This window comes from Chelonoidis abingdonii, chromosome 23, assembly GCF_003597395.2.
Source record: "Chelonoidis abingdonii isolate Lonesome George chromosome 23, CheloAbing_2.0, whole genome shotgun sequence".
NCBI classification, from domain to species: Eukaryota; Metazoa; Chordata; order Testudines; family Testudinidae; genus Chelonoidis; species Chelonoidis abingdonii.
Window position 1 is genome coordinate 9,268,189 of NC_133791.1, and position 13,027 is coordinate 9,281,215.

A 13,027-nucleotide genomic window follows, 5' to 3' on the forward strand; every position below is an offset into this window, starting at 1 on the left:
CGATTCCCTCAAACAAGGAACCCATGTGCAAGCGTCGCATGGAAGGGAACAAAAATTGTGGGAAGGAAACAGGTTTCAGTTGCAGTCTTTCGGATGCAGCTATTCTTATAGTCAGTAAAGGGACTGTTCTCCTTAAAGGATATTGCTAATGGAAGAAAATAAAACCTACCCAATTTTTTTGTAGGTCCTGCAAATAAATATAGCCATGCTCACAGGGACACAGCCAATGAATGGCTAATAAAGTGAACCTGTTGGAGCCTGCACTGAATGGGATGTGTCAAAGCAGCCCCTGCCATGGGATTGCTGCGTACATGTCATTTGGAGACCCCAATGTTTGTAGGACTGCAGAGCAGCCCCTTCCCCCCACCCCTGCTTACTCCACTCCAAGTAATAGGAGAGGCTGCACCAGGGTTGGGAGCAGACGGGCTCTGGGAAGCTTTATGCAACTGGCAGTTATTTATAGAAACCTGAGAGCGGGGTGAGGGCCTGGGCAGCAATGCAGAGCAGGTGGGAGGCCCTCGGAAAGCAAATACCACAGCATACTCCAGCAGTACTTCTGCATGGGGTGGTGGGCCCTTGCTGTAAGTGGCAAGAGGGGGAAAGGTTTCTCCTCTTGAGTCCTCACTGGGGGCAGTTACATCTCCCCCCCCTCCCCCGCCCCGCATGAAAGGAGCTCAGCATTTCCCCCTAGGCTGCAAGGTGAGGGGAGCTCTGATCTGTAGCAGGCTTCCCCTGCTGCTCCACTGAGCCAACCAGCCACTCCTACCTCTAGGCAGGACCCTGAGACATTCCTAGGTGAAAGGGGGATGTTTCTCGTCTGCTTCTCATTTCCACCCCCGGGGCAACAGCTGTCAGCAGCTCTGGGGCTGGGGCCTCACAGGGGGGCTAGCGCTCCCTTCAACCACAGGGAGAAGTGTAAATCAGCAGATTAAAGCCCCTCGAGTTTGCACTACTCAGACCCAGTGGTGTTTTTCTGCACCTCTAGCCAACGCTCGTTGCAAGTCGCAGCGCACCCCTCGTGGGACCTTGAGGAGGCAGGCGTGGTCACACCCTCTTGTGGGGCATGGGAAAGGGGCCACTTTTAGACGATTAAATCACAGCGGACTCATGCTAACCTGCCATCATAAGCAGCCCATGAACAGCCACTAGCTGAGGAGTGGGGCGAGGGGCAAGGACGACAACGAACAAGGGGTCTTGGGCCAGTTGAGCTGCTCCTTTAACTCATCTGGACTCTGTGTACCAAGGTGCAAATACCATCAGGGTGGCCACCCCATGCCCTGGGCTCATGTGACTCCCACACCCCTGTGCACTGGCTGGGGGGGATGGATAGAGCGTGTTCTGGCTTATGCTGAGTTCAGCTCACTGAGCAGGTGCAACACTGGCCCTGGTCCCGGGGTGGTATTTGCAATGGTGAGTCCAGGGCAGTCCTGGCTGCAGCCTCCCCATCGGCAGCCATCCACAGCAGCCGTACTGGGCTCTGTTCACATTGCAGCCTGTGGGAGGGTCAAAGGGTAGCACATTCTAAGCAGAGGACCAGGAATTCCCAAGTTCTAGCCTCAGCTCCTCCAAAACCAGGCAACCTGCTCCACCTTGCCAAGCACTTGGGTGTCTCGCTTCCCTGCCTTGGTTTCCTCCCTTAGCAAAATCCAGCTGGGAATAGGTCGCCTACCTGAAGCAAGGTGAAGAAGAGCAATAAGTGGCTGATGGGGCAGGATCCAGTAGTCAAGAAAACCTCTTTATTTTACACACTGGCTTGTATTGCTTGTTCCTCCCTCCCCCTTCCCCCATGTAGTGCAAAAATCGAGAAAAAAAACAAACAGAGCATTCCTCATAAATAAATCATAACTGACATAAATAAAAATGACATTTGGACAGGGGGGTGAATGAGTCGCCTCTCAGCTAGGCCAAGCGTATCTTTCCACCAGGATGGGACTAGAGAATCCCCTTTGGGGCAGGCTCTCTGGGCGACACACGGCAACCCATGCTGCCGCTCAGCCTTGTACCTCCCCGGGGCCATTGTCTTATTAACAATGCTGTGTGTTAGTCAGAGACCACGAGGACGTACAACGGGATGAGAAACAAAGAGTTAACAGCGCCCCTGCCCACTCAAATCTCTCTCTCACACACACACACACACACACACACAAGTTCCAGCCCTGGATTGTCACTCCTTGTGCCACTGGCAGGCACCCTGCACCAACGCCGTGCAGCTGCGGCGCTGTCACTCCCTGCAGGCTGCTTTTTCAATTGGGGCCACGGCTTTTTCCAAGTACAGCAAAGACTCCACTGGGTCTGAACTGCATCACAACTGGGGTAGAGCAACTGCACCCTCCATACCTGAGGTGCTGCTTGCTCCCTGCCCCACCAGCCTACCCTCTCAGCTCCAAGCGCCCCCCCTCCGATTCAGATGAGTACAGTACTTAGCAGCAGCGTCCCCCTCACGCCGCAGTATTGCTAGCGCCAGCTGGAGGGGATCGGGCCATTGCTCTCAAACCAGCAGCGACTGGATTAACCGAGGTCCACTTCCCTCCCTCAGCAATGTCTTCCTGGCCCCTCCACTTCCCTTCCTCTGGCGCTAGCTGGTTCCCTCCCAGGGGTGAGGAAGAGACTGGCCTGTGGTGCCCTCACTCCCTCTGCCCTACTCATGGGCCACAGCAGAAACCCCAGGACTTCTGTCTGGAGCTCCAAAATGCCCATGGAGCTCTAGCTTTGCCTCTTGGGCTCCCTCCCTAGGATTCTCTTCTGCCTCCTTGGAAGAGGATCCTGGCGTCAGATGGGGTCTTGAGGGCACAGGTTGACATGAGCTAGCTTGAAACCGGGAATCCTATTGTCACTTACAGGTACAGCTAGAAGGGAGCAAGAAGTGGTACACACACACACACGCTTGGGGTGGCAAGCCATGAGGGGCTCTCTGCCAGTCTCCAGGAGGGTGGCAGGCAGCCAGCCTTCAGCAGCATGCCTGTGGAGGGTCCTCTGGTCCCGCGGCTCCACCGCACGCCTGTGGGAGGTCCACCAGAGCCACGGGACCGGCGACCGGCAGAGCGCCCCCCCTGGCATTCCGCCGTGCTTGGGGGTGCGAAATGTCTAGGGCCGCCCCTGCTCTCTCTCACACACACACACACCCTGCACCGCTTACTTTAGGTGAGACATCGTCGGCCGCATACAGGAGTGTGACAGCCGCTGAACTGTGGCTGGCTGCTTCAGGGACTTGGCATAGGAGAAAGAATGAAAAGATTTAAAATAGATTTCAAATCTCTCAAAGCCTACTTCAGCCTGAAAAGCCCAGAACATGTCTTTGGGTACAGGGTGGGGAAAGCAGCCAGTGATTTTGGGTGCCCAACTTCAGGCTCTGGAGCTGGGCCTGTTTAACATGCGAAGTATCCGTCTTGGGGAAAAAACTGGCCCTTTCTAAAGCGTCTCAACCTAGGCACCAAAAAATCTCCAGTCACTTCCAGACCTATAAGTCAGTGAGTGTTTTCACAAGTGGCATCTAAAGGATGATGAAGTGGGGAGGAAAGAGAATCAGGGGGAGAAAGAAAGAAAAGAAAAAAAAAGAAAGAAACAGTCACAGAACATCCTATCAGTGCTACTGAGGTATCAGTGGTTTAGCCGTTCCTACACACCATGGGGAACACCTGCTAACCTGTCTTCATGCAAACCACACACAGACCACGGCATATGCAGTGAAACACAGTTTAAGTCACCACTCAGGAGGTTCTATGGTACAGGTGGGTCTATACGGCCAACCGTGTGCATTACAGTACAAGATGATTCAGCCGTTACGGTGGTAGTTTAAGACAGGGAGTTGCTAGTTGCAAATGGTCCCTACTGTGCTGGTTTCACTGTACATATGGCCTCTCTCACACACTTACACTTACCATAGTCATTGTCCAAAAGATCATTTAAAAAAATGCCCCTGGCTCGTTCCTCTCATCCCTTCCCATGTCAGAGGAGAGAATGGGATGGGATAGGGAACACCAGAATAATTTAAAATAATGTTAATAAGAATTAAAATTAAAAGATTAGCATAATAAATACAAATGGCAGACACATTAAATAAATAACAGTGCGACCCTGCAGCCTGTGCCACCTGCCAGGTCGCAGTTATAGGGAACCAAGGGCCTGGCCCAAGCCTAGATCCTTCTTTGTGATCAGGGAAGCAACGTGGAGGCTGGATTGTTCCCAGCCGCCAGGTTAACACAATGACACAGACACGTGTGCAGAGGGCAGCAGCACAGTCATTTGTAACAGTAGGACGGTGACTGCCCCCGAGCCGGTGAGCTCATTAAATCCATCTGGGCGGCTAGAAAACCTCCATAGCGATGGCAAATCCGGATTGACAGCGAGCGGGACAGGGTCAGCAGAGGACAGAAATGCTGGAGGGCTCAGGATGCTCCACACAGTTTTGTGGCCTTCTCCCCGCCGCATCCCCCGGCTGCGGTTTTTAAGGCATCGATCAGACACCCGTGCGCCAGTCTCGGAGGCATTAACAGTTCGCTGGAGGCTAAATACAGAGAGTTTGGCTAAGGTAGCATTCCGAGGAGTGGTGGGACATTCAGCGGTTTCCTGGAGAAGCACCATATGCGTCAGTCACCCACCCCCGGCGCTCCCGTCCACCTGGATCCTTCCTCGCGTGGCTGTCCAGTGTGCAGCACATGTTGGGGCATGGTAAATCCTAAAAGCAGCAATGGTTTCGACTGGGCCTGGCCAGCCCCAAGAGTCAGTTGAGTGGTGGGCAGGTTTGTGGATGGAGCCAAGAGCTCCCCCCACCATACACGCTGGCAGAGGGGACTCTCAAATGGAAAGTGCCATTCCAACTCTCAGCAAGTTGATCTGAAGTGTGCACCAAGAGAGGCAGAGCCCCCGAGGGGCCCACGGAATTGCTGTGGGCCAGGGCTGGAGGCAGCAGCTGGGACCCCCCCATTCCGGTCTACAGAGACTGGCTGCTACAGGGGTCAGGACAGGGTGGCCTTGCGCTCCTCCATCCGCTGCTGCCCCCTGGAGGTAAGGTACGACTGGATTCTTTGTCAAAGGCTCGTCGAGGACACGGAGAGGGTGGGCGAGGAGGGAGGCGGGAAGTTGAGCAGTTCGAGCACCGCCACCCCCACGCTGCTCCGCCGCGTGAACATGCACGAGGCCGCCACCCACTTGTTGGTGCGGGGGTTGTACTTCTCGATGGAGTTGAGGCTGGAGCTCCCGTCATTCCCGCCCACCGCGTACAGCCACCCGTCCATGGCCACCAGGTCGTGGGTGCTCCTGTAAGCGACAGCACAGAGGACGGCGTTAATGAGCCAGGCTTTGGATGTCCCTCGGCAGATCCCCAACCAGGGTTGCGGGGGCTCGGCCCTCTGGAAGTCAGGCAAAAGTTGGGCACCCGAAAAGGGACGCATCAAAATCAGCAGAGCATTTTGGACTATGTAATTTGCCCAGTGTCTCATAGGGAGTCAGTGGGAAAACCAGAAATAGAACCCAGGAGTCCTGGTTCCCAGCCCCTGGTTCTAACCACAGTTTGGTCCATATTTTAGGCTCCTAAATGACATTATTTGAAGGTGATCCCTCTGCTAGCTTCAGGAAGTGCCAAACATCTATGCTTAGAATGCCGAGATACTCCCCTAGTGACCATGTCAAAGGCCATGTGCTTCCTGTATTAGGGATTGGCTAGCGGTAAGTCAAGAACCATATAGGACTGTTAGGGCAGCAAAGCCTCTGCAGGCTGCCCCTGCTTGCTCACACCTACATGGTTCATGCAACAGGCACTGCTGATCGTGCAGCGTTGACAGGTGAGCATGCAGCATGGAGGTCCCTGACATCGCAGCAGAGCTGCCCGGCTGTAGTGACAGCAGGCCAGCCTGCTCGGTTGGTCAAGCTAGGCCTGGTCATTGCTGCACCTGGATGGCTGCAGAATGCCGTGCTCCAATGGGTGATGGTTCTCTCCAACCCAAGAAATCCCCATGGCCGGTGTGACAGACTGGAGCACAGCCTGGGTTGTCCTCAGACCGGTCTCCCCAACTCCCCAGTTTAGAGGGGAGCTGGGGAAAGGGGGGGATCCCTACCTCCGAATGTTCATGGGGGCCACGCTCTCCCAGGTGTTGGTTTTCGGGTTGTAGCGCTCCACGGAGTTAAGGCAGCTCGTGCCGTCGTTGCCACCGGCCACGTAGAGCATCCCTTCCAGCACGGCCACACCGGCGCTGCTCCGGCGGCTCAGCATGTTGGCGATTGGGGTCCATGTGTTGATCTGGGAGGAAAGGGGAGAAGCACCCGTGAAAGCACATCTGGTTTAGTGAGCGATACCCGGGGGTGATTATCCTCCCATCCCAGCCATTCAATGGCCAGTCACACTCCAGATCTTGCTGTCTCTGCTCTGCTCCCGTTTGCAGCTCTTAACACGGCAGCCCTCCAGGAGGAAGGACCCCCGTAGGACCCACCACCCACATTCCAGCAGGGGGCACCAAAGAGTCGGCAGCTAAAGCAAGTTCCGATGACCCCGGCGGAAAATCTGACCTTGGTTGCAGCAGGTTAAATTAGTCAGCCGCCAGCCATCCTGCCTGCTGTTATCAGATAAAGGGCAGAGGTGATGGAGGAGGCTTCCAGAGTCCCGTGGAACAGGCTTTTGAGGGAACACAAAAGCCCCCACAAGGAGATGGCAGGAGGGGAGTTCTCCTGGAAATGGTTTTCTAGGTTGCACCGTTCCACCCCAGTGCAGCTAGATCCAGCAATTGCACTTTGTTCACTAACTAATGCATGTGTCTCTCTCTGCCCCCCCGCATAAGAAACTTACAAACATTATCAGCCCAACTCTGTGCTCACTCTTTATGGACACCCTCCTTTCCTAAAGCATCGAACACAAAACTACTTTAAAATCAAGAAAAAAAAATGTTTAAACCCCAGAGAATTCACACCTCTATTTATTTTAAAGAGACCTCTGCCGGCAAATTCAAGCAACTTCAGCTGTCAACAGGAGCCTGGTCTCCAGATCCCTAAAATTTGGCTTAACTATTGGGAGCTGGAGCTGCCCATAGCTCCAGGACAGAGCCCCAAAGTAGACACGCATGTAGCCGGGTCTATTTCTACGGCTTTGTCAGGGAGTCCCAGCAGCGGCCCCACAGTTAGGGGCTCTGTTCAGAACCTTGTTTCTGACCCCCTTTTTCCTGAGCCAAGCCTTTGCAGGGGAGCCTACCACACCTGTGAGCCCACAGCGGTCCGCTGGAGCTTGTCAGCTTGCAATAATGGCCACAGTGCCAGTGCTGGGAAAGGGGGAGGGGTCCACCACGAGACCCCAACCCCAGGTGGAAGGGATCTAGAGAATTGAACAGAGAGTTGTTAACCAACCTGCAGAATTCCATAGCAGGGCGATAGATAGCTACGATGGTTTAACCCCTCGCCCCCAAAAGAGAATCTCGTGCTGTCAGGTTCTGTAGCATTTTAGAGTCATTTCAGTAGTCCCCCTGTTATGTTTTCCTCTGCTCACTTTCTAGAGAGCTTTGCCACAGGGTCCTTTTCGGAGAAGGGCCGGGAAGGAAAGCGTTAATTGCATTCGCTTGCCTTTACCTGCGGCTCGTACTTCTCCACCGTGGCTAAGTGGGACGAGCTGTCATATCCCCCAACGGCGTAGAGATTGCCATCTGCAAAACACAGTCATGTACAGAGTCAGCCACGGAGCCCTCCACGAGGGCCGTGTTATCGGCAGGGATGGATCCCAGCCTTACGTGCCACGGGTCTGGGCAGCCAGGAACACAAGAGAGTGGCAGAGCAGCCAACAGGCAAACCTACACCAAGCAGCAGGACCCCCGCCCCCCCCGGGGAGGATTTGCTCACAGAGCAGCTCATGCAGCTTCCCCCTCTCCACCGCCAAGCACGTATGGGGGCCACATCTGGTGCGGGAAATCGTTAAATATTCATCAGGCCATTTCTCTGCTGTGCAGCGAGGGCTCCTTGCCAAGAGAGCAGCCTGGGGAGCTTGCTCGCCTGCAGCCACCCCCGACCAGCTCGTTAAGCTTTATTTTTAGCTGGCGAGACAGCGGTGGCAGGAGCAGCAGGTTGCCGGGGGGGCTGATCCATAACACAGCGCCAGGCAGAAAGCACACTGCGGGGGGAGAAGGAGTGAACGCGTGCGAAGGAGCCACTGAGTTAGCAGGGAGTAAGCGAAAGAGCAGAGACAAGAGGGGATTAATGTACGTGCAGCTCAGAACCTAGCACAGCGAGGAGCTGCTCCCACAGCTGGTGCCATTGGCAGCACTGACACACACCAGACTGATTTGTGCAGGGGTGATTATCACCGCCCAGCTCACCCTGTATGGCGGTGCTCTGTTTATCCACAGAATAACCTATAGCTCTTACACAATCATCCCTAGCTCTCAAAGCGCTTTACAAAGGAGGACAGTATGGGATTATCCCCATTTCATAGATGGGGAAAACTGAGGCACGGAGCAGTGACATGACTTGCCCAAGGTCACCCAGCAGGCCAGGATAATAATACCATGGTCTCCCAAGCTCAGTCCAATGCTCCATCCTCTAGGCCAGTGCTTCTCAAAATTATTTGATCTTTGTGTCTGTTGTCGTTTATCCCCCCTGGCCACACAGGTACATCTACTGATATATGCAGTATCGGTGCTTCACTTGAATCAGTTTCAGCATCTCATTTGAGGTTTATTTTTTCTGTTGCACAAACGAGCCAACAAGCCATTGTAATGAGAGAAAAAGCAAAATGGCCATTGTGGTCCGGGCCTCCAATGAAATGTGTAACGTATAGATGACAACTCCTTTGTATAATGCTAGGCAAGCTTCACAGAAATCCGTCAAAATGAGCAGCGCCAGCTGAGGACGTGACATGTCTGGAGGAATTGGCATTGTTAGTTATTCCTTGCTGGGGGTAAAATGTGCGCAGGAAGTTTCTTTTTCCTAAAACTTCTCACGCCCCCCAAAAATATGTTCTGCACCCCCAGTTTGAGCACCTCTGCTCTAGGCCAGTGTTTCTCAACTACCAGTCTGTGGACCGGTGCCGGTCTCCGAGATCTCCCTGACAGTAAAGGAAGGCAACAAGCTGGTCCCTGGTATCAAAAAGGTTGCGAAACTGCTTTAGGGCACATGCTGCCTCCCCACTGCCAGCTTCCCACATGGAGTGGTCCGCTCAGGACGCGAGGGGAACCAGCTGTGCCCACACGTCATTCCACATGGGTCACCGGCCAGCTGTCAGACTTCCCAGGCAGGATTGCTCTGGCCTGGAGGTGAAGCAAGGGGGAATGGGGTCCAGAGTGAAAGTCAGAGACTGGGCTGCATCCTCGATTGTGATAGGCTCTCGGGGTGACCCTGGGAAGTCATTTCCCACCACCCCTCAGTTTGCACCAGATGTTATTTTAAAAAGAACAATGTTACTTGCATTGAGTTGGGCCATCTGGTTTGGGCTATGCCATTTCACAGCCCCCGCTACACCTCCCCAACTCCCGCCATAGGCTGACACGAAGGCACGGCCCATGGACTCCAATGTTTCAAATATCCAGTGTCCCACCTTGAACCCAGAACCCCTAGGTGGATGCAGAGAGATGGCCTAACGCGGAGCAAAGTGGAGCAAAGCTTGCTAAGATTTGTAGCCCGTTACCATTATTAGAATAACACTGACCTAGAGGCCCCAACCAAGAAACCTGTGGTAGTCCAATACACGCAGTAAGAGACAGTCCCTGCCCCAGATCATCTGATCTGCTTAGCTTATAAGTTAACTAAATGACTTTCCCTCAGTCACACAGGGGGTCTCTGGCAGAGCTGGGAACTGACTCCTTTTCTCCACAGTCCTGCTGCAGAGCATTAACTCCACCCTCCTTCCTGTGCATGGAGCAGAGCTGCAAACCTGATCCATTCTGTGCCCAGTAGACAGCGCCCTTTGGCTCCCAGTACGCGTGGTCAGTGGTGGTCCCAGCAAAGCACGGTGGCCTGTCACAGGCAGCAGTCAGAGAGTGGGGCTGCAGCTGATAGGAAGCAACGTGCAGGACTAGGCAGAAGAAGGGGGGAGAGGTGACAGAGCCTGGGAGAGCCAGGCAGATTCCACCGCACTAGTGACCTACCTAGTGTTGCCACCCGGACGTATCGCCTCCTGGTGCTCATGGCAGCAATCGAGGTCCAGGTGCCCGTCAGGGGGTCGTACCTCTCGGCGCTGCAGCAAGCAGAGACACAGGAACATTAGCAACACTGGAGGGTCCTTGGGGAAACCCTCTGATGCAGCCCTGAGAGGCGACCGAGGACACCAAGGGGCACCAGAGTGAGGCAAAGAGCTGCCATGGATCAGAAACCGACTCAGAGATGGGACCCAGAGGGCAGGAACAAGGGGCCGTTTCCCCATCATGTCACAGGGTTAAGACCATGGTCCCCCGAGGGGCAGGGCCAGGACCAGTGGGGTTTGTGTCTCCATCAGGGATGGAAAAGAGGGGGGGGTGTATTTGCAGCGGACATGCGATGTATTTGTCCAGACTGGACGAGGCTGCGCGGAGCTTGAGGAGGACCCAGGGGTGCCAGGTGAATGGGCCGATGGAATTCATTGGCCAAACGGCAGGTTGGTCTTTCCTGGAGGGCCAGGGAACTAGGATGGGGTCAGGGTTAGAGACACCCATGCAGGACCCTGCCAGTGGCCCCACAAGCCTTGGGTCCCTTTGGCTGCTGACGAGCCATCAGGCCTCCAGGAGGGCTAGGCTATGCATGGCCTGCCCCCCCGGAGCAGATCTTGGGGACAGCCGGGGTGTCTCAGCAGCCCAGGGGGGCACGGACCCAGGAAATCCCCCTACCTGTTCAGACATGAGGCCCCGTCATATCCCCCCGCTGCATAGAGGAGCCCGTGCAGCGTCGCCACCCCAAGACAGCTGCGCCTGGTGCCCATGGACACCTCTGGCTGCCAGGAGTTGGTAACCGGGTCGTACGACTCCACTGTGGCCAGGTCGGAGGTCCCGTCGTAACTGCGAGGGGATGGGAAAGCGTTGGGAGGCTGGGGAAGCCAAGCGGCAGGGCTGGGAGCTGGGACTCCACCCCAGCCTTCGGGCTGAGCACAGCTTAGCCTCAGGTCCGTGCCCAGTCCAGATGCGGGCCATGCTCTTCTCACAATCAGGCCCATGCAGAGCGTCAGCTAGTCGCTGCATTTCTGGCGGGTTTGCTCCCCACGTTCCAAACCAGTTCCGCCCGCCTGTCCTTCTCACCCCCTGCAGGGACAATGCAGCACCCAGGGGGGCTCCCAGCCATCTGACCAAGTCTGTGTGAATTCACAGGAAAGGCTGGGAGGGCCGGGGTCGCATCTGAGCCAGGTAGTTACTGTGCATTGAACATGTCCCTGAGGCTGCATGACATTAGCAGGGCAAGCTTCTCTTGCCAGCTGCCTCAGCCCTAACTGAGCAGGGGGAGAAAGGTACCCACAGGCGAGAGCAGCCTCCGTCCCCTCTGCTGGGACCATGAACAAATGGTGTCAGTTTGCAGCCAGGCTGCCACTGCACAGAGACCCAGCAAACTCACTCCACTGAGCAGCAGTGGGCAGTGGAATGGATTCCAGTCGTTGCTCCTCCGGGCTGGGTTTGAACCTGTGACATTTCCCATTACCACTTCCCTGGGCCAGCCAGAGCCCCGACACACAGCTGGGGGCAGAAATGTCCAATGGGCCCAGGCTTTGTTCTCCGACCCCAATCCAGAGGGGTCCCACCCCAATGCCGGCATCCCCCTCTCCGCCCAGCTCAGTGATCTGCTGTCCTCCTTACCCGCCTACAGCATACAGCTTGTTTCCGATGGCAGCCACGCCCACCCTGGCCCTCCGGGTCGACATAGAGGCCACCATGTGCCACCGATCCGTCCGCGTGTCATAGGCTTCGCAGTCTCCGTGGATGGCGAATAGGCTCCCCCCACCTGCAGGGGGTGGTGTCACAAGCAGAACGAGTGAAAGGCAGGACCCCTGGGGTTTCCAGGGAGTCATTGGGCAGGGGGCAGCCATGGACATACCCCTCTCTGAGCCCCAGCTCTGCCCAAGATCCCAGTGACAGGCCCTACCTGCAGCCCCTTCCCCAAGGGTGGAACAGATGCCCCATGGGAGGGAGGTGATGGGCCCCTCCCCCAGGCTGCACAGCAGGCTCTGTATTCAGACCCCACCCACCCCTGGCCTGTCTGTCCCTTACCCACGGCGAAGAGCACAGTACTAGCCCCCTCGCACCGCCGGGGCCGGGTCCTGCTGTTGCCGAGGACCCCTCTTTGCTCTGGCATGAGGTGGTACTTGAGGGCCTCAATCAGCAAGTCCTTGCACTCTGAGTGGTGTCGGACCAGGAGCTCCGTGTCCACATGGCTCATCAGGAAGTCCCGGCTCAGCAGGGGCAACCGGACGCACTTCATGAGCTGCAGGGTGGAGGGAGGGGAGGGACAGTGCTGAGTCGGTGGAACAGAGACAGGTTGGGGCAAAGATTAGCGAGGGCTCCTTTACCAACCCCAAAAGCCTTGGGACCTTGACTGGACTCAATCCCCCTCCTGCCACCTCCTAGTGGAAGGGAGGGCAGGCTGCCCGCCAGCATATGCCTGGCAAGTGCATCTTGGGATGCATATACTCCGATTTGCATATCATTTCCCAGCATTTTCTGCAGGCGTGCAGCTAGTTTCTTCGCAGACCTGGTAGCAAAGCTCCCAGAACAAACGGAAAGGTTGCCAGGGTACACACAGGTGCACTTTTCCCCGGGTTTATTAATAAGTGCCAATATTCATACTTGCAATGCCACAGGTATCCACAAGAGGGCACACAAGACTCATGCAGAGCTAGGGATATTCTGGGAGAATCCCTGTAGGAAAAGGTTTTGTTATTCCTGTTACTGTTTTGCTTAGGCAGGTGACAGGCCTGTGGTTAATTTGCTCCTAGTCACAGGCACAGAGATCAGAGCACTAGATAAAGGAAAATCCGAACTAAGCCGTTTCAGACCTGCCAAGTTTGGCTTTTCAGAGCAATCCTGAAAACCCAGGTCTGGAGAGCAAAGTCTACCGGACAGACCAGTCACCCTCCCAACAGCCCTGCTGCCCCACTGAAGCC

At 55.5% G+C, this 13,027-nt stretch overlaps 1 protein-coding gene across 2 annotated transcripts in view; it reads right to left on the minus strand.

The window, feature by feature from the left end:
* Positions 1–3,153: 3,153 nt before the first annotated feature.
* Positions 3,154–13,027, minus strand: part of KLHL17 (kelch like family member 17) — a 35,938-nt gene continuing 26,064 nt past the window's right edge. For both annotated transcript variants that reach the window (XM_032779961.2, XM_075060220.1), the window contains 7 exons: positions 12,135–12,348; positions 11,724–11,868; positions 10,770–10,937; positions 10,056–10,144; positions 7,549–7,622; positions 6,054–6,235; positions 3,154–5,256 (listed from right to left, as the gene is read on the minus strand). In XM_032779961.2, coding sequence (XP_032635852.1) covers positions 5,028–5,256; positions 6,054–6,235; positions 7,549–7,622; positions 10,056–10,144; positions 10,770–10,937; positions 11,724–11,868; positions 12,135–12,348 — 1,101 coding nt within the window. In that variant the 3' untranslated portion in view covers positions 3,154–5,027. The remainder of the gene's footprint in view (positions 5,257–6,053; positions 6,236–7,548; positions 7,623–10,055; positions 10,145–10,769; positions 10,938–11,723; positions 11,869–12,134; positions 12,349–13,027) is intronic.